Source organism: Panicum virgatum, chromosome 4N (genome assembly GCF_016808335.1).
Source record: "Panicum virgatum strain AP13 chromosome 4N, P.virgatum_v5, whole genome shotgun sequence".
NCBI classification, from domain to species: domain Eukaryota; kingdom Viridiplantae; phylum Streptophyta; class Magnoliopsida; order Poales; family Poaceae; genus Panicum; species Panicum virgatum.
In genome coordinates this window covers 33,014,296-33,038,446 of record NC_053148.1, presented here as the reverse complement: position 1 = coordinate 33,038,446, position 24,151 = coordinate 33,014,296, and the positions used below count along the sequence as shown (strand labels likewise).

General features: G+C 47.4%; 2 protein-coding genes and 1 long non-coding RNA gene across 3 annotated transcripts; 2 read left to right on the top strand and 1 right to left on the bottom strand.

Moving 5' to 3' along the window:
* The first annotated feature begins 8,499 nt into the window (after positions 1 to 8,499).
* Positions 8,500 to 14,101, top strand: LOC120670431. Its single transcript, XR_005673200.1, has 4 exons — positions 8,500 to 8,636; positions 8,773 to 10,380; positions 12,157 to 13,757; positions 13,896 to 14,101. It is a non-coding gene; the product is annotated as an uncharacterized LOC120670431 (long non-coding RNA).
* On the bottom strand, positions 11,469 to 18,043 carry LOC120670430 (ABC transporter C family member 8-like). Its single transcript, XM_039950525.1, has 12 exons — positions 17,570 to 18,043; positions 15,460 to 17,432; positions 15,055 to 15,375; positions 14,892 to 14,978; positions 14,185 to 14,808; positions 13,910 to 14,074; positions 13,521 to 13,815; positions 13,220 to 13,434; positions 12,836 to 13,141; positions 12,534 to 12,597; positions 12,197 to 12,436; positions 11,469 to 12,018 (listed from the first exon to the last, which is right to left on the bottom strand). The coding sequence occupies exons 1-12, from the start codon at positions 17,604 to 17,606 to the stop codon at positions 11,909 to 11,911; spliced, it is 4,437 nt and encodes a 1,478-aa protein (XP_039806459.1). The 5' UTR covers positions 17,607 to 18,043; the 3' UTR covers positions 11,469 to 11,908.
* A 184-nt stretch (positions 18,044 to 18,227) lies between these two features.
* Positions 18,228 to 19,832, top strand: LOC120669332. Its single transcript, XM_039949102.1, has 2 exons — positions 18,228 to 18,258; positions 18,880 to 19,832. Exons 1-2 carry the CDS (start codon positions 18,228 to 18,230, stop codon positions 19,539 to 19,541), a joined length of 693 nt encoding a protein of 230 aa, XP_039805036.1. The 3' UTR covers positions 19,542 to 19,832.
* The last annotated feature ends 4,319 nt before the right edge of the window (positions 19,833 to 24,151 follow it).

The window sequence follows — 24,151 nt, the reverse complement described above, 5'->3', positions numbered from 1 at the left end:
ATCTTCTTGGGCACACCATGTAAGCAGACAATCCGAGAGATGTACAACTCTGCATGTCTAGCACCGGAGTAAGTAGTGTTCACTGGAATGAAGTGAGCAACCTTCGTCAATCGATCGACTACTGCCCATATGGAGTTGTACCCTTTCTGAGTACGAGGCAATCCAACAATGAAGTCCATAGTGATTTCCTCCCATTTCCACTCTAGAATCTTCAAAGGCTGTAACAGACCTGCTGGCCTCTGATGCTCAGCCTTGACACGCCGACAGGTGTCACAAATAGCCACGTACTCTGCCACTGAACGCTTCATCCCGTACCACCAGAAACGTTCCTTCAGATCATAGTACATCTTCGTGCTGCCCGGATGAATAGAGTAAGCTATATCATGGGCCTCACTCAGAATCAACTTTCGGAGATCATTCACATCAGGCACGTAGATCCGGTTCTTGTACCACAAAGTACCATGATCATCCTCTCTGAAATGGGGAGCCTTGCCCTTCTTGAGCAACTCACGGATCCCCTGCAGCTTCTCATCTTTCTTCTGATGCTGCCTGATCTCTGTCTCTAGAGTGGGTACTGCCTCGAATGCTGCACTCGAAGTATGATGCAAGAAACCCAGAGTCAACTGCTCAAACTCCTCGCAGAACTCTGGAGGCATCTGGAAAGCCACGGCCATGTTGACATAACTTCTTCTGCTCAGAGCATATGCTACAACATTGGCCTTGTCTGGATGATAGTGAATCTCCAGGTCATAGTCCTTGACCAACTCTAGCCATCTTCTCTTCTGCATGTTCAGCTCATTCTGCGTGAAAATGTATTTGAGGCTCTTGTGATCAGTGTAAATATCACACCGCTGCCCATACAAGTAATGCCTCCAAATCTTCAGAGCATGCACCACTGCGGCTAACTCAAGATCATGAGTGGGATAGTTCAGCTCATGCCGACGTAACTGCCGTGAAGCATAAGCAATCACTCTGCCCTCCTGCATCAGAACACAACCAAGACCATCCTTCGAAGCATCACAATACACCGTGAACCTCTTGCTCTGGTCTGGCAGAGTAAGGACTGGCGCCGTAGTAAGCCTCTTCTTCAGCTCATCGAAGGCCATCTGACGCTCATCTGTCAATATGAATGCCGCATTCTTCTCTAGCAAGGAAGTCAAAGGCTTCGCGATCTTGGAGAAATTCTCAATGAACCTCCGATAATATCCTGCTAAGCCCAAGAATGACCGGACTTCCTTCACTATCTGCGGTGTCTCCCACTCGAGCACATCCTTCACCTTGCTCGGATCAACTGCAATACCTCCCTTGGAGATGATATGACCGAGGAATGGAACCTCGTCAATCCAGAACTCGCACTTGCTGAACTTAGCATACAGCTGATGCTCCCTCAGTCTCTGCAATACGAGTCTCAGATGCTCCTCATGCTCTTCTTCTGTCTTGGAGAAGATCAGAATATCATCAATGAAGATCACCACGAAGACATCCAGATAGTCCATAAAAACCATGTTCATCAGATGCATGAAGAAAGCCGGGGCATTAGTCAAGCCGAAGGACATGACCGTGTACTCATATAGCCCGTACTTGCAAGTTAATGCCGTCTTGCGGTGTTCTGAGCTCGGACGTGATCTATGGGCCTTGATTCTTAGCGCAAAGGACAGAGGTGGTCAGGGTAGTGCTCACCTAGCACTAAATCGGGCAGATGTGCTGTGCAGAGGTGTCGGCGTCAAGGTCCGGCGGTGGTGCACGGTCGGCGCTCGGGGAGGAGTCGCCGGAGTGGAGCTCCGGGCATCTGGATCCTGTGGTTCGTCCCCTGACGGATCTGAGAAGGTGCAATGGGGGTTAGGGGGGTCCGGGAACCGCCGGCGGTGAACAAATGCTCGAGTCTGAGTATACCTGCTACGGCGGCTCCAAGGGAAAATCCCGGGTGTGGCGCAACGCAGAGGGCTGAGGAGATAGCCGGTGGTGCTCCTGGTGTCAAGGCGGCGGTCCTGCAGTGATCCTTGATGGCAGCAGTGGTCTGGGGCGCTGGCAGCACGACGGCGCAGAGCTCTGCTCCTCTCTGAGGTCCGGGGCAGCGGTGGCTAGGGTTTGTGGTGGTGGCGAGGTAGAGGTAGGGTGCAGGGATGGTCACGGAGGCTAATAAAGCGCAGGCCGAGGATCTCGGGGACGCGTGCTCGAGCAGAGTCACGGCGGAGATCGCGGCGGGTCGTTGCTGCGCGGCCGGAGGCGCGCGGAGGAAGGAGGAAGCTGACGAGCGGGCCCGGCATGTCAGTCCGAGGGGGGCACGCGGGCCGGGAAGGCGTGCGGGCCGAGCGGAGGAGGGGTCGCGGGGGTGTGAGCCAAGCGTTGGCTGGACGTGGGGAAAAGAGGTGGCCCGCGGGGGAAAAAGAGAGGGAGACTGTGGGCCGGGGAAAACTGGGTCGGCCGGGTGGGTTGCTGGGCTGGCTGGGAAGATGTACTGGGCCGCGGGGAGAAGAGGGAAGGAGGGAGCGGGTTGGGCCGGTTTGCTGGGTTGGGTTGGGTTGGGTTTTCTTTCCCTTTTCTATTGCCTTTCCTTTCTCTTTTCTTTTTCAAACAACACTCAACCTATTTGAATTCAAATTCAAATTTGAATTCAACCCTAACACTCGACCAAATAAAAGCCATGCGTCAGCATGAATGCACAAACATGTTTAACCTAAAAAGATTTTTAATTACTTGCGTAAGAAAATTAAATTAAATGCAAGGCTAAGCATATAAACCTTAAAAAATTAAATAAAGCCAATTAAATTTACTAATAAATGCTGAATTTAAATTAGGGTGTTACAAATCCTACCCCTTACAGGAATCTCGTCCCGAGATTCTGGGCTGGCTAGCAAAGAGAAACAAGGATGGGATTAAGTTCTACTCACTCCTGAGTCGGGATCTCATACCCACATGTCTTGAGTTGGCAGTATGTTGAATCTCATGCTCAATTTGCTCTCCTGACAAGGTCTGGACCTTTACCACTCTTTTGGTAGGCTGCATCACAAGTTTGTTTCGAACTGACCAATTTTGACCAAGAATGATGTCGATTCCTGTTGACTCCATTACAATAAGGTCCTCAGGGAGGGTTGCCTCACCTACCCTCATGCTGACTCGAGGACATATGTAACTGGAGATCTGTTCCTGTCTTGATGATTTGATGACCATCCTCTTCCTCATGGGAAGCTTCAATATCTCATGCTTAGCAGCAAACTGCGTGCTGATGAATGAATGTGTAGCACGAGGATCTATCAACACTGAGGCTGGAAATGAGTTGGCTAGAAGCATACCAAGAATGACTGGACTATCACCCCGAATGGTTTCTGATGACACATGGTGAACTCTACCCTGGAGGTACTCTTTTGGTCCCTTCTTGGATTGCTCATGCTTTGTACGATCACTGCACACTAGTATCACCTGCTGCTGATCCTGATCATTCTGGGTATCTTGCTTGGAGCAGTTCCTGGAAATAAAGTGGGTCTTGTCACCACTGATACGTGGGATTGGTGAAAGGTCCTGGACTGGTGCTACCGGTGACAGGTGATTCTGTGGACAACTTTTGGCATAATGACCTTTTTGCCCACATTTGTAGCACATGCGGTGGTGGTGAATGGCGCTACTTGGCTGACCTCCCTGTGAACTTAACATCCCATCTTGCATTATTACTGCTGCTTGCTTTTTGGACTCCTTGCGACCGCGTGGCTGAATCACATTCATAGTGATAGTCAACCCATCCACATAATCATAGAGTGCTTGGTTCTTGACCTGTGTATCTCTAGAGCACTCAGGATCCTTTCTCTTCTGGATGGTCTGTAGCTCATCAACCGATGGGGAGTCAAGGAAAAGGGAATCCTCTGCCTCGTCCGAGAGACTCTCAAATTCTCATGTACTATATGTAGACCGGGGTGTCACAAGTGGGAATTGTGTGTAGTCCAGCTGCAGCTACAAAGCTAGCATTCACAAAAGAGTGGGAGCTGGCACTATCTAACAACATGATCATTTACTTGTTCTTGACTAGTGCTTGGAGTTTAATACATCCACTATATTCAGTACCAGCCATGGCATGTAGAGATAACTGACAGAATGTCTCAGCTAAAGTATCCTCCATCTCCAACTGATTCAGTATGTCTTCGGTGATATGAACATCCAAGTCATTAACAGCCAAGGCATTCAACTGAGTCTTCTGCCTCTTAGGACAAACTTCCACATGAGTTGGGTCATATTTCTCCCCACATAAATAACAAAGACCATGAGCTTTTCTGTAATCTCTTAGTTGTCTTTCTTTCCATATAGTACTATTGGGCTGCCGAAACTTGGATTCCTGCTTAGATGTTGAAGAGCCTAGTTTACTAGACAGCCCTTGTCTCACCATCTTACCCTTACTCCTGTCACAAATTTTCTGCTGGATTTTGGCTAACAAGAATGCACGATCGACATCTTCAGGCACCTGAGCTTGTACTGGATACCTGATCTCCTCTCGTAGCCCATTAATAAACTGAAAAGTAAAGAACACTTCCCCATGTTCAGAGCTATACATGCAAATCTTAAACTGCAATGCCTGAAACTGCTGATAATACTCTTCCACAGTACCCGACTGCTGCAACTCCAAGAGATCGGTGACTGCTTTTCTGTAATTATCCTTGCCAAATTTCTGTTCCACTGCTAAGACAAATTGTAACCAGAAATTTGACTTGTTATGCTTTTTGTAGACCTGCAACCACTGTGCCGCTGGTTCATCGAAATTCAGGGACGCCACACGAACCCACAAGTGTTGAGGTACATCAAACAGCTTAAAATAATCCATGCATTTATCCCTCCAAATCACAGGGTTCTCACCACTAAATCTAGGACACGACATCTTAGGTAAAACGTGATGCGGAACAGGGCCACGGAAGTTCTCACCTCGAAATCCTTCAGGCTGTGGGGATTCGATTTCCTCCGAAGGAATGGAGTCACTGTCAGAAGACAGAGATGCAGGACGACGCCTCTGGTTGAGCCGCAACTGAGCAACTGCCTGACCTATCTCGACGATCTAGCGAGCCATCAACTTCTGCTCTACCGTCTGAAGATCGACTGCCTGAGTGTTGAGTTACAATTAAGTCCGCTCCACTGTTGGGCGAGGCCGATATCGGTGACCCGCGTGAACAGCAAATTGATGCTCTCCAATATCTCAGCCTCTTCGGCCATGGCGTTCAGGATGAACGTCGTCTGCACGGAAGGCTTCGGCGGAGCCGTGGTGGAAAGCGGTGCACGAATCCGCAAGGGAGGTAAAATTCACAGGGAATTCGCATCGATCCCGGACTCTAGACCTAAGCAGCGCGGTAAGTGATGGACGACGGCACCGGAACGGCTAACCAGCGGTTGGCGGTGGCCGCCGCCGACTGGGAGTCGGTGGGCGGGGCGTGGATGTCGACGTCGGAAGGACGAATCGATGGAGCGGGTCTAGATCGCCAAGGTGATGTGCCAGACCAAGCGGGGTCGGAAAATCGAAGAACACAGAAAGCAAGTTCGAGAATTCGGGGAAGGAACAAGGGAAACACACGGAACGGTAAAGGCGATCAAGCAAGGGAACGAGTCGCCGGAGATAAGCCTGAATCTAATACCAGATGTAACACCAGTGGCCAGTGCGATCTTCGGCGTGAGAGAAACACACGAGTACAGATCAGAGAAACGGAGGAAGGAGGAAGACAGCTTCCTGTTCCATCGATTCAGAATTCAGAGATTACACAATCCTTCACCGTACAACATTTGGCCTCTTTAAGCCGGACACACTCACGCCCACATACGGGCCCACTTGTCATCACAAATTACGCACTCTCTACTTTACGCCTTCCCTAACAACATACGTACTCATGTTGTGGCCGTGACATCCGCCGCCTTCGCGCCGCGCTTGTGCGTTCAGGTTCATCCCCAACCGCAGCCGCCGGGACATCGTCTCCCCGACACACCGAGTCCAATGCCACTCCTCAATCCAAGGACCCAATGCAATAATATAATAGCTCGGAACTCAGGTACAGGACTACAGCCATATCGTTCTTATTTACCCTTTTCTTCAATTTCAAACCGTCCAGACTTCAGAAGTACTGGTGATTAGTGAACTAGCATGTTTGTTTTGTTTCTTGTATCCCTTTATTTTGTTTGTTGTTTTCATCATTTATGTGCATGCGCATCAATTGGTGTCCTATTTGTCTTCCAGAATGACACACTTATGATTTGGCCCCGCTGTGTTCGCTTAGCTGATGGCTGGTGCTGATTTGTTATGAGAGAACAGTACTGTTGACTGATTGGTAGCTGGTGACCGGTGCTGATTTAGTATGTGAGAACAGCACTGCTGGCTGGTTGGCTGACAAGCCAAGCGAACATAGTGAGTAAAAAAGATTATGCAACCGGGAGCTGAATAGGTTCAATTCCTATATATATTCCAATGGATGTAATAAGCTATAGCCAACAAGTTATATTGTTCTATTTTTATTGGCCCATTAAGAATTTGGCATAGGGCCCCAAATTTCGCTGAGACAGTCATGTTCGGGTGTCTAACAAGTGATCTTTTTTTTTCACTGAAAAGATGTTAAACCATTGCTAGGAAAACCATTCTGAAACCAAACTTGAGTATGATTATATATGCTTCCAATATCTTTTTCCTATATAAATTGAATGTGTTGGGTAAGGGTAAGAGAGTTGAAATACCTATGGAATTAACAGTTGGGTCAGTGCAAATTGATTAAGTGATGAATTTCCCTTAGTCCTTGCTCCCTTCGTTCACACTGTAACTGTTTTTTTAGTAGCTGAGTGTATCCGCTTGATTCAGATTCGGAAGCTCTTTTTTTTAGACTAGCATAGATGCCCGTGCGTTGCAACGGGTTTTATCAATTCTAATCTGCTGGCTCGTGATCGAAATATTTCATGATACTATATCATTTTTCAAAGCTATACTATGCAAATTCTGATGCGATATTTGAACAATATTTACATGGCCAATTTTCATGTACAGGAAAGATTGAACCAATGCATACCACTTGTCTTCTCACCCCGCCATCAGTAAATAAGAAGCTTGTTGAAATGTTTTCCTTGTCAACAAAGAGAAAAAGCAATAAATTTATCCAATCTCCAAAATATCCAGGCAAATATCTCTACAAATATTTGAACATTTAAACATCTTGCGCCTTCACATTTTCATTCTATAGTGGAAGTGATATGAAAAAACTCAATTATTTTGACTAATTAGTTAAGTGAAGCAATATCAATCCTTCCCTACCAGGCAAAAAGAATCAAAGGCTAAGTGAGTACCTCTGTGTTTCAGCGATGGCAAAAGAAATCAGGGTTGCAGTTTATGTGAATATAGTTGTGAGCTCATTTCAAACATCATGATGAACAGCTACCGCAGAAAAGGTAAGTTTGGCTCACATATTGAGCTGAGTGTTGTTGCAATTGATATAATTGTTGCTAAGCTTTCTTCTTCTATGAATATATTCAAAGGAAAGAAAAGGTAAAGAACAGAAGCAGCAGACCTTTGGACCAACAATCGAAGTGGCGATTGGCACGTTAGGGAGGCAGTCTTCGTATACGGAGTGTCTTGCCGGCGGCCTTGCGATTTTGAAGTAACTTAACTAACCACTTTGATATATTCCGCCTATGCTTGGCTCCTAAGAACGATGATGCTTCAGATAATGATAGGGACAAATACATACATGATCTTGTCTCTGATCCCATTCCACCCCAACTCCTTCCGCCAGCTAGCATCTAATTCGAATCCATGACCGCCCTGGACGACGGGACCGTTCGCTCCTGCCTGCGCCTGCTGCGGTGAATGAATCTGAAGCCGTCTCCGACGACTTGCGCATCTGCTCGCCCCGCTTGCTTGCAACATAGCACAAAATAATTTGTTCCATCTTCTAGGCAATCAATTGCTGCTGAAGCCACCGAGATTGGATGCCAGGAGGGCGGAGGGCCTCCGCTGCCTGTGCACGTGCGCTGCAAGGGGCCTCCGCGTGGGCTCGCACGCTGGGAGCTGCGCCACCCGAGGTGGCTGTCCGCAGGGAGCCGCGCCGCCTGCGGACCGAAGTTTGCAGCAGCGGCAGCGGAACGAGGGGAGCCGCCGGATCGGGGGTGCCGGGCGGATCAGCTAGAGGGATTCGAGTTAGGATTAGGACGGACGAAAATCGACGGACGCAGAACGCCATAAGGAGCTCCGCATGGCCGAGTCCTGGTTGAAGACAACATGGGCGGAGGAGCTGTGCATGGCCGAGAAGCTTTATTAACAAGGCTCAGTTGGATCCATGCCACTACAATTTCACGAAGTTGGATTTCATGTTGAAATCCATGCCATTGAGTGGCATGATTTTCAACGTGAAACCTAATTTCACAGAGTTGTGGTGGCATGAATCGAATTTTCCTTATTAACAAAGCTCCGTCCGTCAAAAAAAAACTTTTGATGACAGCCCAACGAATTCCCCCATGGACCTAAGCCTAGGCCCAATAGCGGCCTGCACCTTCCCTCTTCCCCCTGACCAGGGCTGGAGAATGCGGGTTGTCCTCTCGCTTCCTGCCCGCCGCGGGTGCGACTGCTCCCACGCGCCGCCTCCCACCTCCGGGATTCCAGCCCCAGTTCCCTGGAGCTCGATCGAAGCTAATCGGTAATCCCCACTTCTCGAATTTCGTTGTCCCTTCTGGTTTCCCGGGGAAAGCCTTGCTCCAGCGATGCCTCGCATATGTAGTTCCCTTGCAGCTGCGGATCAGTTTCCTTTCCTGTTTGTGAGTTGTGATGTGCAGATTCGTGCGTCATTGCGGCGATCATCGGAGATTCACTCCATTTGGAATGCCAAGTCGCCAATTGCATGCGCTGGTGGTTTGTTGGGCACCGCACATTGGTAAAACACTGGAACTAGGATTCAGCACATATTTCTGACATGTTTTACTTGAATCGAGGTGTTTGCCAGGCCAAGCGACTAAGGTCTGTGAGCTTAAATTTTGCCGAGCCAGCCGCTGAACTGGATAAATTATAGACGTCTCACTTGGTCAGTAGATAGGGAGAATTGATGTGACAGTTGGACTGAACTCACCCAGTTTTTCCACTTTGATTCGAGTACTGACTGCTACTTGACCCTGATCACTTTAATTTTGCTGACACATGATGGATAGGGCAGGACCACCGGGGACCCAATTTCTTTCAAGTAAATTATTGGGATTTTCCTGCAGTCAGGGGTCTAAATAAATCACTTGTTTTGATGCCATGATTTCTACTACCTAACAAAAAGGATTCATCTCCTCTATTATTCATTTCCTGAAACAAATCCGCAGTTTCGATGTCATGCACACTCCAGAGTTGATTAGAAGATATATATAAGTGCCTGAAATCGTACCAATCACTATGAGATAAGGTTCCAGTTTGTTTCTAAAAACTACATGATTGCAGCAGGGCAGTATGTTGCTGAATTTCAGTCTTAGTGATGGTTCTCTCTAGAGAAATCAGAAATTGTGCCAGAGAATGCAGGCTGACCAGCAATCACCCTGCCCATTTGGCGAACAAATGATACTACTGGCTCCTGATGATCCTTTAATTAGTCATCAGCATATCTAATATAGGTTGTTATGATTTCTTTTCCAATTAATTGGAAGAGGGCACAGGGCTCTGTTGGCACGTCTTATTGTCCTCTTCAGCTATGCCTTTGTTGTCTTGATGCTGATCGAGCTTTGGCTTGTTGCCAGACATAATAATTGCAACATAAACTCTTGCAAACTATGGGGAGTTATGAATTTTAGTTTTTTTTTGTATTAAGACAATTCTTCCTGTTTGTCTCTGTAACCAATATATTTTTTGTGTGAGAACAAATTGGCAATGTGAATTATGTTTTTTCAAAATATTTCGTGTGCACAGTTTCCACTGGATGCAATGTCGTTTCTTGATTTCTTCATTTTGAGATTTTATATCCCCATGAAATTATATCACTAGATTAAAATTTCCCCTATGTGCGTCTCACAGAAAGTAGAAGCAGGGGCGGAGCCAGGCCCCGTGCTGCCTATGCTGCAGCCCGGGTCCTGAGTCTAGGATACATTGGTAAATCAGATTAAAGAACAGATAAAAGCTAAACTTAGCAATAAATTTGGTGTGAATTAACTTTTAAGCCCTTGTAGAAAGACAGGTATTTATTTAGTGCTGTATAAATTTATCTCCTCTAGCCACCACAATGAATCTTCATCCGAGTTGGCATATTATTTTTTAAGCTTGCAAATGGAAAAGCATTGGCAACAATTTTTTTTATCGAACAATGCAGCAGAGTTGCATGTCATTTCATTAAGAAGAGAACAAACTAATACAAGGAGACTTCAAAGATCATCTCCAAGACCTACACAATGCAGGCAATAATGGAACATTTCAAGGTACCCTTCTTTGTGTGAGCTGAAGTCTAGCTTAGGTTATTTCCATCAGAGACACCACACATACATTGGACGAAGTCAGTTCACTATCTTCACCTGCGTGGTATTAACTATTAAGCATTCCAAGAAAGTTTAGCTCTCACAGTCAATAATACTTTGATTAGACCATGTTGTGGACGCTTTCACTGGCGTCCAATACCACCGCAAGAGAAAGAAGCAGCAGCCGGCAGGGTCGGCATCATCTAGTGGCTAAGATAAGCTTAGAAGTCTTAGATTGTTAGTCATTTGTTTGGTTAAGAGAGTAGTTCCACTTTGTTAGGAGTTTCTTTAGTGTCCTCTGCTTTATAAACAGCAGAGTAGAGATTGTTTAGGGTTAAGCAAGGAATAACCTAACCACTTAATCAGGTTGTTCAGAGCCTCCGCAAGGAGGGCGAGCACGCCTCCATCTACCTTGCCTCTATTGCCTTCTAGTCCAATCTACCACAACAGACCAGGCAGTAAATATTTCCACAATCTAGCACTTTGGTAGCTTAAGGTACTCAAAATGTGGCCTGAATTCAAATAACAAACCTGTACAGCCTTATACATTAAGTTGGGTAGAGCCTGTGAGTTAGGACCTCATTTTTAATTCTTAGTTTTCGTTAATCTTGGATCTTGATTTGTGTACCTTCAATTTATTTGAAATCATCTTACTAGCACTGTTATGCATAAAAGGGGCGTTGTAATTTTTCTCACACTGCCCTTACTCATTTCAGTCATTTGTGAAACATCTCCTTCTCACTCTATACAGTCATCATCTTTAAGTTTATTACTCCCTCCTTCCCTGTTTATAAGGCATACACGTATATCAAGATTCAAACCTTCTCATCTTTGACCAATAATTTGACTATTAAATTTTTATTTTTATAATGCAAATTTCATATGATTGGATTCATAATCAAACATAGTTTACAATGATTATAAGTTTATAATCAAAAGTGATATAATATATGATAAATAAATGGTCAAAGTGTTGTTTAGAAGACCGTGTCATGTTCCACCATGCCTTATAAACGGGGAAGGAGGGAGTAATAATGATTACACAAGCAACATGACAATAAACTCGTTTCACATTTTGGACACAAACTTTACTGGTACACGTCTTGGTACATCCCTTTTCTTCTTATTCAAAAAATCTTATATCTGAAGAATCATTCATCCTGCTAGAAGTGGATCCTCCATTTTATTTTGCAATGAATACGATAGGTAATAGACTCTCACTATATTGAACTGTTTACTGAGAGTAGTTCAATCATCCAGCTGGAGTTAGCTCAGTTCATTAAACCTAACTCCAAAATTTGTTCCCACTACCAGAATTAAATTGGTGTTGACTTCGCGTTTATTTCCAGAACTCCACGAATAAAATAATGAAGAGGACATCCCTTGTCTTTTTATAGATTCAATTTGAGAACCCTGGGATCCTGGAACTGATATTTCAGTATCTTCATTGGATTGATCATATCTTTTGTCATGTCTTGCCACAATGGTAGGTTCATGTTGAATTCCGCTTGGTATTAGCCCAATACTCAGCCACTAGTTTAGCAAACGCTGATTGCTTGTCTTCTAACAGTTTTGCCGGTGTTTCATATTCTAGAAGCTTTCCTGCACAATTGAAAAAATCACAGTTATGAGTCGTCCATATAGAATAAGCTTTGCAGTGTACTTATAATCGTATCATATGGGGCTTTGATAGTTTACTATCTACTGGCAGTCTGAAGAATTAATTGGAGTTTTGTGCAGATGCTACATGACTGAAATGTCATCTGTAACATACACATACCGTAGGAAAGTACCAGGACCCTGTCACTGTCTGTCACGGTTGGAACCCTATGAGCTATTGTTATCACCGTGCAACTTGAGAACTGCTGCCTGATTACTTTCTGAAGGATTGCATCTGTTGCAGAGTCGATGGATGCTGTTGCCTCATCAAGAACTAAAATTTTGTTCCTGCGGAGCAGAACTCTGCCGAGACAGAAGAGCTGACGTTGTCCAGAGCTCCAGTTGTCACCATCATCACTCACTGTGCAATTGTCCAACAAGAATCAACGGATTGAGTTCAATCTCTCCTTGATGAGGTATATACTGCTTTCTGGTGGTATAATTCTAACTTCACGTACCTACTGTATCAAGAAGAGCTGGGGTGCTGCTAATTGCTGCCTTCAGTTGACACTTCTCTAAGGCCTGATATGTTCATTGTAAGTAGTGTAAATTGAAATACATGAAGCTGTTATTGTTTATGCAGACATATAGCAACATAATTAAGGTTAGCATGATCAAACCCGTAGAAAAGATATGCTTCTAATTCACATGGTAACAGAAGGTTAATTTAACATGGTTTATTAGGACTGTATTGCGCATAAATTTGTATTGCCATTAGTACACTCACTATAATTTTGCAGGCACGAAAACTTTTACTGACCTCCCATATCTCTTGGTCGGAATGCAGGCCAAGGGGATCCAAATTGTTGCGCACAGTTCCTCTGAAAAGCGTTGGTTCTTGAGGGATAATACTCAATTTAGTTCTCAGATCCTTTAGGCCTATGGAGCAGATATCCAACTTGTCAATAAGTATCCTCCCACCTGCCGGATCAACGAGACGGAACAACGAGCTGATAAGTGTTGATTTCCCACTTCCTGTCCTCCCTACAACCCCAATCTTGTTCCCCGCAGCAAAAGTACAAGTAATTCCTTTGAGGACAAGTGGTGCATTTGGTCGGTATCTTATCTGCTCATGAAGTACAAGTCAGCAAGTCAATTTCTCAAACTTGAATGACTGTGGAAAAGAAATTGACAACTATTTTACCTTCAAATCTTGAAGGTCTATCCTTCCCTCCTGTGGCCATGAAGCTGGAGGCCTATTTTGTGGTATAATGGCAGGTGGCTCCGCTGGGAGGTGCATATACTGCTTGATTCGCTCAACTGAGATGATGTAGTTTTCCAAGTATGAATAAAACCTTGTCAAGAAAACCTGTGCTGCAGTCAGCGTCAAAGCATAGGAGAGGCAAAGTCCAGCAAAACCTGAAAGAAGTTCATATTGGGAACATTTAATAAACCCAGAGATACCATATAGAAGCGAGATCTAATCGTAATGGTTATGTAGCTACCTGGTGAAATTACTCCGGGAGGAACTAGAACAAGGAACAATGCTGCTGTAATTATTGTCAAGGACTGCAGTGCCTCCACTCTTATAAGCACCCACTCTTGTGCAGCAATAGTGTGGAAGAACAGAGTCGCATCAGTGTCAATTAGCTCCATGTTGCTGTGGATGAACCTATCTATTGCTGCAAATGCCCTGATGGTCACCACACCAAGGATTGACTCTGATGCATAGTTCATGACAGGTGCCTTTGTCGTTCCATTTATTCGTACTAGCTCTCTAGCTGAGGATACGTAGTAGCTCTTCATGTTTTAAAACCATGTGTCAGCTCAAAAACTCTCAAGATACATTCATTTTAACTAACTAGAGTTATTTATTGCAGCGTTGTATACTGACCTGAACATATACCATGGTGATTGTAACTGGGATTGCCACAATCAATACTTCCCAAGTTACAGTACCCATGACCAGTACTGTTGTAACAACCTCAATAGTACCAGTAGTGACAAAAGCCATGGAGTAAGGTATGTCAAAGTCCAGAATGCTTAAATCTGAAGATGCCTGCACAGACCAGAATTTGCATTTCAACTTGTTTTTTTTTTTTGAAAACTTAGTGATAGAATCATGATCTTGTTTGCATAGACCAAAATAAAATCAAATAAAATCCATACCCTTGTTAAAATTCTTCCCACTGGTGTTGAGTCAAAAAATGACATGGGAGCCTTGAATACGGAATCCATTAGCCCATTGAAGAATGCCTTGGAGGCCTTGAGCCCAAGAGTGGCTGCAAACAAGCTTCGAAAGTAGGCAAAGCAGCAACTGAAGATAGAGAGACCAGAATAGGCCCCCACAAGAAGTGCAGCACTGACGTTATCCATCTGAACAGCGACGGCCAACCAATATGTGGATGCAATCTGAAAGCATGTGAAAAGCACCTGAGAAGCACACATGCCAGAGAATTGGAAAGCTCCCTGGGATACATTTATGTAGTCTTTGTATGGCTTCCATCCCAGGTCACCGATCCCCTTCTCCTCCTCTTCTGTAAGCTGGATTGTTGCTGAAGGGCCTTTTGCAGCGACTTCGATGTCGCTAGCCTGCCTTGTAGCCTGCAGTGCACTTGGCACTATGTTTTCATCAGGCACCAGTTGCCCTTGGACTTGGTTCTGTTGGTTGGCACTAGTATCCAATGCTGTGATCGAAGACTGGTGAGCTGAAACGAGTTTCTCAAATGCTGTCCCAGATTCCAGTAGTTCCGAATATTTCCCTTGCTGACTAACTTGACCGCCTTCCATTACCTGTAGAATAAATGACAGTTTATGACACAAGGATCTTTGATATAAAAAAGTCCTGAATAATTATGTTCAGAATATATACTTACTAGGATTCTACTAGCTTCAGTCAGAAATTCAACTTGGTGGGTCACAAGAACAACGGTCTTCTGAGCAAGTGCTGTCATCACACAGTCCTGCATGAAAGTTTGCCTTAGAATTGTCTGAAGTTGAAAGCAAATCATTTTACGGATGTGGATCTCTGCAACTTACATAGAAAAGAATGGCAGCGGTGTGTGCATCAACTGCACTGAAAGGGTCATCCAGTAGATAAACGTCTGCATCATTGTAGACGGCTCTTGCCAGCTGAATCCTTTGTTTCTGACCTCCACTCATGTTCAGTCCTCTCTGACCAATCTCTGTCAGGTCTCCGTGGTCGAAATTTTCGATATCCTTGTCCAGGGCACAAGATTTGATTGCCTTCTCATACAGTTCCTTGTTGAAAGGCTTCCCGAAGAGTATATTATCGCGAACAGTCCCGCTCTGTATCCAGGAGTTCTGCGAAACATATGCCACCGAGCCAAATACCTCAACCTGCAAAAAAAAAACATTATTCTTAGCTATAACATTATTGCACTCTTTTACCTGATTAAAGAGTTTCATTTCTCTGTCACTTACTGATCCTGATATTCTAGGTATCTCCCCAAGTAATGCATACAGCAGTGAAGATTTTCCTGAGCCAACTGGACCGCAGACAGCCACCTTCTCTCCTCTACTGATGCTAAAGTTAACATTCCTCAGTGACAGATCAGATCTATCTGCATTCCAGCTGAAACTACCATCTTGGACCTGGACTCTGATATCAGAGTTATCTGAAGGCACCCTCTTCACATCCTCCTCCCTGATCTCATCTTCGAGAAGAAACTTCTCGATACGGTCTAACGACACCTTGTACTGGATCATCATTGTGAGGATCTCAGGAAGGAACCTCACTGGCTCAGCCATTACCCTCAGGGTGGCCAAGACCGTGAAGAGAGTGCTGGCATTCAGGGGCGCACTCCCCAAGATTGCCGTCGCGGTGTACATCACCGCAGAGACGACTGTCGGGGACATCCAGTACATGACTGCACCGTAGGCCTTCTTCATCTGGGTCTCCCTCAGCCATTTGAACTCCCCATCCCTGAGTGACCCGATCATGTCCCGGAACTTCTCCTCCCATGACTGCAGCTTGATGATCTTCATGCTGTTCAGTATCTCGGACGTCGACCGGAGCCTCTCGTCCTGTGCGACCATGAACTTGGACTGGTACCCTTGCAAGATCTTGGCAAATGGCACGTTGAGAATGCCGAAGATGACCAGGGGGACCAGGCCTGGAAGCGCCCCAAGCTTTAGTGCCCAGAAGAGCGTGGCAACTGCGAAGACCAGCTGAAGTGGCGAGCTCCACCCCATGTGCAGCCAGTTGATGGCGTCGCCGAGCCGGTACGCGTCGACCGCAATGTAGTTGACGATCTCGCCGGTGGAGTGGTTCTTCCTCCCCTGGCTGGACAGCCTGAGCTGCTTCTGGAAGATGACCGCCATCAATGCCGACTGGATGCGCATTCCGGTCCTCCTGGAGTCGAAGAACCAGTGCCGCTGCGACAGCGACTCTGCGAGCTTCATGAGCAGCAGGCAGCCGACGAGGGCCACGCCGACCCGGAGGTCTCTCTCCTCCTGGTTGCTGTACCACACGAACGCGAAGAGCATCAGGGGTGCCACCGCGATGGCCAGCGTTCTCAACAAGGCGTAGAAGCCGGTGAGCAGGATCTCGCCGAGGAAGCACTTGGCCAGGACGAGGGCGAGGTTGTTGCTGCCCACGCTCCGGCGGCTCCCGGCCTTGCCGTTCACGTGGCGGCTCCAGCCCTCGGCGAACTTGTGCGAGGCGTGCTGCGCGGTGTCCTCGCCGGCGACGAGCGGGATGTCGGCGAGGTCCAGCGCCTTGGAGCGGCCGACGCGGAGCAGTGGGTTCAGCCACGAGAAGGCAAGCTGGCGGAACAGGCCAGCGCGGTACAGCTCCGAGGTGGGCACGGCCTTGTCGCCGTCCTGGCCGATCAGAGGCTCCGACAAGCCGCCGCGGCCGTCAGAGGCGCCATCGGTCCGGCGCGGCAGCGAGCCCAGCGCGCAGAGCAGCAGGAGGAGGTTCACCAGCCACGCGAGCGCCTCCACGGCGTCGAGCGCACCGCCGCCGATGAGGATCTCCGCATTGTACGCGGTGACGAGCAGCGAGGGGATCGCCCACCAGAGCACGGCCACGGCCGCCGCCGCCCTGTCGGGCTGGACGTGCAGCGAGGCCGCCAGCGCGATCCAGACCAGGCCCCGGGCGAAGTACGGAGCCACCGCCGCGACGTCGCCCGAAGAGGCGTCCCGGAAACCGGCGACGCCGTACCCGACGGCGGCCGCGGCGCAGCACGCGGAGATGGCAACGGCCAGCCCCCACCGCCACCACCCGCGAGCGCCGCTCCTCCAGCCGGCGCTGCTGCTGGCCCGCCGCCGCCTGACGCAGGCGGTGGCCAGCGCGCAGACGTACGCGACGAGGAGCGCCGCATTGACGCAGTCGATGAGTGCCCTCTGCACGCACGGCGACGCGATGGTGAGCCGCCGGCAAGCCCACGAGCCTGCGACGGGCACGCGTGGAAGGAAGCAAGCAAGCAACGATCACCTCATCAGATTATTATTGAGAAGACAGAAAGGGTTTACACGAACGATCGAAAAATGTTGATGAGGGAAAAAAGGTTCCGTCTCCTGTTCTTACCAAGAACGGCCATGGCAGGATCACCCTTATCTGCCATTGCCGGCGCTCACATGCAGCGGCCGGCGACGGGAGCGAGGCGTCACCTATTCTTGGCCGAGGCACCACCAGTCGCTCTATCCTCTTCTCAAGTCTCAATCACCGCGCGCTGTGTGTTATGCATGGAGGATTGGGGAGGGGAGGTCGTTCGGCCGCAGCTGCCTCGCTCGCCGCCGCTGTGCGTGCAAAACTTGGACTTGTCCGCCGTCACTTTCAGAATTCAGAACCAAGATTTCCATTCCAGATTTCAGAACCGGATCTCGAATTGAAGGGGGCGGATCCAAGTTGTTGTGGTTTTGGCCTCGGCATGCTAGCTGCTGGTGGTGGTGTGAGACCATTGGCGTATGCTGTGACGTGGTAGGGGCCTGCCGTGCCGAGAGATGAGAGAGACGCATCAGAGAGCCGTACGTCTCTCTGCTGCTCAGAGAGGCCATTCTGTTCTTGCGGTCACGCCCATCAAATTGTTTGGTAGCAATGGAGGTGATACAGCAACAGTTGTCCCTCAGAGATGAGTAGCAATGGTGGTGCCCATCAGAGAGCCCTACGCAGGGTTTGTGCAAGAGTAGTTTGTCCGGGCATGTAGCAAGGATACAGCAACAGTTTTTGGACGCAGGCACCACGCATGATCAACGACAAGAGTGCCGTCGTCAGAGGTCGGACAACCACAGAGATGAGTTGATCGATGTGAATGCCGCACCGCACATTGGTCATGTTTGGATCCATAGGTTAAAGTTAGAGTTGGTTTTTTTGAGCCACTCTAACTCAAAAATCTTCAAACAAAATGGGTTAGAGTTGGTTAGATGTATCTAACCCACCCAAAAAACTATCCCCCTAAAATGTGCTTATTTGGGTTAGAGTGGTGGCCCCACATTTTCTCTCTCTCACTTTTCTCTCACTGGATCCAATTGTGGCCAGGCCACTCGGACCCTTCCCTCCCCTCCCGACCCCCCCCCCTCGAGACAGGAGGGGGCTTTCGCCGCCACGCCCCCCACCCCCGACGCCCTCCGCTGCCACTGTTTGCTGGCGCACCCCCCACCCCCGATGCCCTCCACCGCCCTCGTTTGCTGGCAGATCTGCGCCGCGCAGTCCCCCCCCCCCCCCCGAGCGGCCCCGTCCGTTCTGCGCCTCGAGCGGGCCACCCCCGACGCCCCTCCGCCCGCCCCCATTCGCCGGCGTCGCCGGTCGGAGACCCCTCGCCGGCGTGAAGGGCCGTCGGATCTGCGCAGCGCGGACCCCGACCGGCGTCCCCTTCCTCGTTCGACCAGCGGCCTGAGCGGGCCACCCCCGACGACCCTCCATCGCCGGCCTGCCTCCTCGCCGCGACCTCCAAGCCGGTCCTCCTCGCCGCGCCCTCGAAGCAGCCCCTCCTCCCCGCGCCGCCGCGAAGCCGCATAGCGCCTCGGGGCCGTCCCCGCTGGCCTCTCCTCTAGCCCCGGCCACCGAGGGCCCGCCGCGACCGCGCCCTCCGCGACAGCAACGGCGACGACGCGGCGCCCGCGCGGTTCGCTCTCCGGCCGTGGCTCCCGTGGCGCGGGCGCGGGTCCAAGCGGTTCCCCTTGCGGGGCTCCTCTCCTGTCGGGAGAACGCCGTCGTCGCCGACGACCCCGGCGAAGCCTACGCGACGACCGTCGACATTGCGGGCGAGGCGCACGAGGTGTCCCTCGCCGTGGAGGACTCCGCCATGTGGGTCGCCATCGACGGCGAGAAGGCCCATCAGGTGCGCCGCCTCCGGTGGAAGTTCCACGGCAGCGAGAGGCTGGACCTCCCGCGCGGCCGTGGCCGCCCGCGCGGCCGTGGCCGCGGCCGCATCACGTGGGACCTCCACGACTGGCTCTTCTGCCCCGATGCGGCTGCCGTCTTCGAGGTCTCCGGCGCGGACGAAGACGACGACAGGCGCGGCCCGTCAGGTCGGGTTCGGACACGGCGCCACACTTGAGCAGGTCAACGAGGCGTCAGTGACCGCGGCGCGGACGAGGAGGGCGCCGCTGAACGCCGCGACGAGAACGGCGGCGAGCGCCCTGCTCCGGCGTGAGAGAGGCGGAGGGGAGAGAGGGAACTTTGGGAGAGAGATGGGGCGGCGTGGGAGGGAGAGAGGAGCCAGGGAGGAGGGCACACAAAGCTGGCCACACCAAATCCTGCTGGAGAGATATTAAATTATTGGAAAAATGTATTTAATCTAACTCTAACTCTTCATCCAAACACAACTTTGGTTAGAGTTAGTCCAAGATTAGTTCTAAGTTAGAAGGCAACGTATCTAGTGCAAACCAAGGACCTCGTGCAAACCCGTGCAAACCTACTAAACAAAGTTTCAAAAAATTCTGAAAAAAATCATGAATGTGCTTCTCAGCTTACCTCATCTATATATAAAATTTCATGGTCAAATTCGTCTTAATCTAGAAGTTACAAAAAAGACAAATTTTCTGACAACAATAATGGTTCAAATGCATCTCAAATTTGTCTTTTTTGTAACTTCTAGAGTAAGACGAATTTGACCATGAAATTTTATATATAGATGATGTAATCTGAGAAGCACATTCATGATTTTTTTCAAAAAATTTTGAAACTTTGTTTAGTAGGTTTGCACGGGTTTACACGAGGTCCTTGGTTTGCACTAGATATGTTCCCAAGTTAGAAACCAACTCTAACTTCTAACCCAGTTAGAGTATTTGCTTGGCGCCACCTAGTCCCTTGCACCCATTTAACACTTGCTTAGGAAACCTGGTGTTCCTCCTTCGTAGGGCAGCGTATGTACAATAGGGCCACACGAGTGCCTGTCAAAGGGCCCGTGGATCATGCGCTCAATATACAAAGTCATATGCTGCCTTTTTAACGCCGTGGATCGTTGGTTGAGCTACTTGTTTTCAACTAATACTTTTGCTTTTACACAAAAAGCCATATGCTACGTTGGGATTAGGTAATCATTTTGAAATGGACCAGTAAGAAAGCTGCCGATTTTTTTCTTTATATTCACCTACTTTTAGGGATAGGGGCCCTATATATTCTTAGTCTGTCGTTAGCTTTCATTGGTCATGGTAGAGCCCCACGACGGTGGTGGGTCCATGGGTGAAAAAAAATTAATTTGGAATCGGAAACCAGACCGTATGCAAGGACAAATTTAGATTCATTGCTGGAGAAACTGAACAATAGTCGATATCATGCACGCCGAGTGAAAAAAATAGCAAATAGGAGGTAGAGAGAAACTAGATAAAAAAACGAAAAATGAATCTAAGAGTTGAGCGACGATGTATCATCCCTCGGCCAACGAAAAATAGGAGGTAAAACATTGCGAGTAGGTAGAAGCATGTCCCGCGAATGACGCTGGCAGGATGGCCAAAGATGCGCGCAATGATGTTGGCGACAAATGCAGAGATGCAGGCGCCAAAGCAGAGGATGGCTGCGAGCCCCATCTAGGGCAGGCAGGGGTGCCACCATCAAGTAGAAGTATAATCATTGGCAAGCAAATGCTGATGTGGAGGAGCGAAGAGAGGAAAGAGTGAAGAGTTTGGCTAGTATGCAAGCATTTGCTATCATTGGCTTATAGCCAAGCAAATGCTGATGTGGAGGAGCGAAGAGAGGAGAGAGTGGAGAGTTTAGCTAGTATGCAAGCATCAAGCTGGGCACGAAAGTATATGCAGGTGGTGATTAAATGAATGTGAGGAGAACTAGAAAATAGAAGATAGAACATGAAATAAAAAAGTTTCTTATAAACAAATAAGAGGTCATTATGGTATAGATTGGCGCTTATAACTTGACTAATAGCCTAGCACTCGACTCTATTATTAAACTTGTTCGTAGGACTGGCTTACAAGATTTGTGTGCCGGAGATACCACTATACAACATATAGCTTTTACACGTAGCAACCCATGAATATATTTATAGTTAAGGGGAGTTCACAGACGGGAGAAAACTTTATAGGGGAGAAACACAAACTAAAAATAAAAAAATCTATTCATTCTCGGAAGATATGGCTAGCTCCACCTCGTAAGAGCCGAAAGGTATTTGGCTCCCGGGCTCTGTGATTGTCCAACTAATTGGTCGGCTCATCTTGAATTTTCATGAAACTCTGCTATTCCTGGACTCCCTCCAGTAAAAAAATCATGTTGCTGTGCTCCTTCCATACTATTGTCTCCATCCCAAATCATTAGTCAATTTGGTTTTTATAGTTGCATAGTTTTTATTATGCAGTTAGATGTATATTATATCGAGATACATAATAATCTGTATATTAAAAAGGTAATACTTCCCTACGACAGACACTCGTGGCCATCCTGTGCCCGCGTAATCCCACTACCTACGGATATCGTGCGGCTTGCGATGTCGCAAGTGTATTCACTTAGGACTCGTTTCGTTCCCCACGGCAAAGCAGTTCTACCACAGCAGGCAATTGTCTCCTACCTAACATCCGCTCGAGATGGAGAACGAGCGATAGCTCGGACGGTAAAGGCTTGAGTGGCACGAGCCGCCGGTCGCGGGTTCGAGCTTTGCTCGGCCCGCAATTCTCAAGGAATTTGCCATTTCTTTCAGGTACTGGTGGTCGTCATTTTACATGTGAGTTCAGATACTACAGCTTGTACTCTAGTATAGGACTCTAAAAAAAATCCGCTCGAGATCCAAACCTGAGCCGGAATCGATGGCACGAGATCTACACCAGCAAGATCACAATAATCTCAAAACCTAGTAGGCTTGTAGCGACCAGGCCCCTTGTAAAGTTATAATCCAAGTTACCACGAGCTTCACATGCCTCAGCTAGAGGCATACCTATCGTCGCTTTCAGGTTCTGAAGGTCAAAGATGGAGGGCCGGACGACCCTTCTTCATCCGGCGTTCCGGCAGCAGTAGCGTCGACATCGACCATAAGCAGTGGCCAGTGGCTTCTCGTCATCGACATGCGACACCAGCAGGGGCTTATTTGCGAGACAAAAGGCTTAATTCCAATACTTCTATATGCGGTAGGATCAAATAAATTCATATGCAATAATTCCGAAGGTCTTTCGGTTGACATAATACTTTTAGAGGGATGAGAATTTGCAACTTATTTTCCGACTTGACATGCACTACATAACTTATCTTTTTCAAATTTCACATTCTTCAAACCAATAACTAAATCATGTTTCACGAGCCGGTTGAGTTGTTTCATACCAACATGACCAAATCTTCTATGCCATAACCAACCCAAAGATAATTTAGAGAATAAGCAAGTAGATAAATTTGTCTTTCTAGTAGTGAAATCCACAAGATATACATTCTCATGTCTAAACCCCTTAAACATTTAATCATTTCCATCCATACTAGTCACTTCAACATCATCTTTAGTGAAACTACACTTATAGCCAAAATCATAAAGTTGAGTGACCGACAAGAGATTTAATTGAAGAGAATCAACTAGCAACACATTTGAAAGAGAGTGATCATTTGAGATAGTAATTTTACCAACTCCTTCAACCTTGCCTCGGCTATTGTCACCAAAAATGATATCACTATAGCCAACAACATTTTCATCAAGAGAGAAAAACATCTTTGAATCACCGGTCATATGTTGAGTGCATCCACTATCAAGCACCCAATGTTTTTCTCCGGCCTTATAATTCATCTACAAAAGAGAATTAACTCTTTTAGGTACCCAAATTTTCTTGGGTCCTTGGATGTTAGTGACCAAGATTTTAGGTACCTAAATGGAATTTTTTTAGCACCAAATATAGGTAGCACAACATATTTAGCACAAACACTATCTTTAGAATCTCTCATAAGAATATAACTAGAATCAAAGGATATAACTTTCTTGTTTATGCAATTCTTCTCATTATGACTTATATTCTTGCACTTCTCACAATAAGACCGTCCATCTTTCTTCACAAATGTAGTCTTGGTAGCATAGAAGGCTTTCTTGCCTTTCTTTGAAATGTACCCAATACCTTGCAGATTTAATGTGAACTTTTTGCTAGACCAACAATAATTGAATTTGGCTCTACTATCATAGCGCTTGCTCAAATCATTGGTCAAACAAATGACTTTTTTCTTCAATTTTTCATTCTCCAAAACAAGTGATTCATCACAAGAAGATATATTATTTGTGCTACATGAAGGGTTAATGGAGCTAGATACACAACATGATTTGCATGAATCATTACTAACCCCCATACTCAAATTAGCCTTATTCTCGTGAGCAAGCAAGGTGTTGTGAGTTTCCTCAAACTTCTCATGAGCTTTTTTAAGATTCTCATGAGAGATCTTTAGCTCCTCATAGGAAGTTTGAAGTGAATCAAATTTCAACTTCAAATCCATCAACTTTGCCTTTTCCTTGGTCACGAGTTCACCGGCATCATTGAGCATGTCAACAAGATCATCATAAGAAAATTCTTTAAGTTCATCATCTTGCAATATCTTTGAACCACCTTCTGCCATAAGACAATATGGTGTGAAGAAGAGTGATGGAGCTTCCTTGATGGCGATCCCGGCAACTCCCTTGGAAGGCTTGTCATCCTCACATCATCATTTTCATCGGAGTTTGCATCAGAATACTATTCAACAAAGTAGGCTTGACTATTT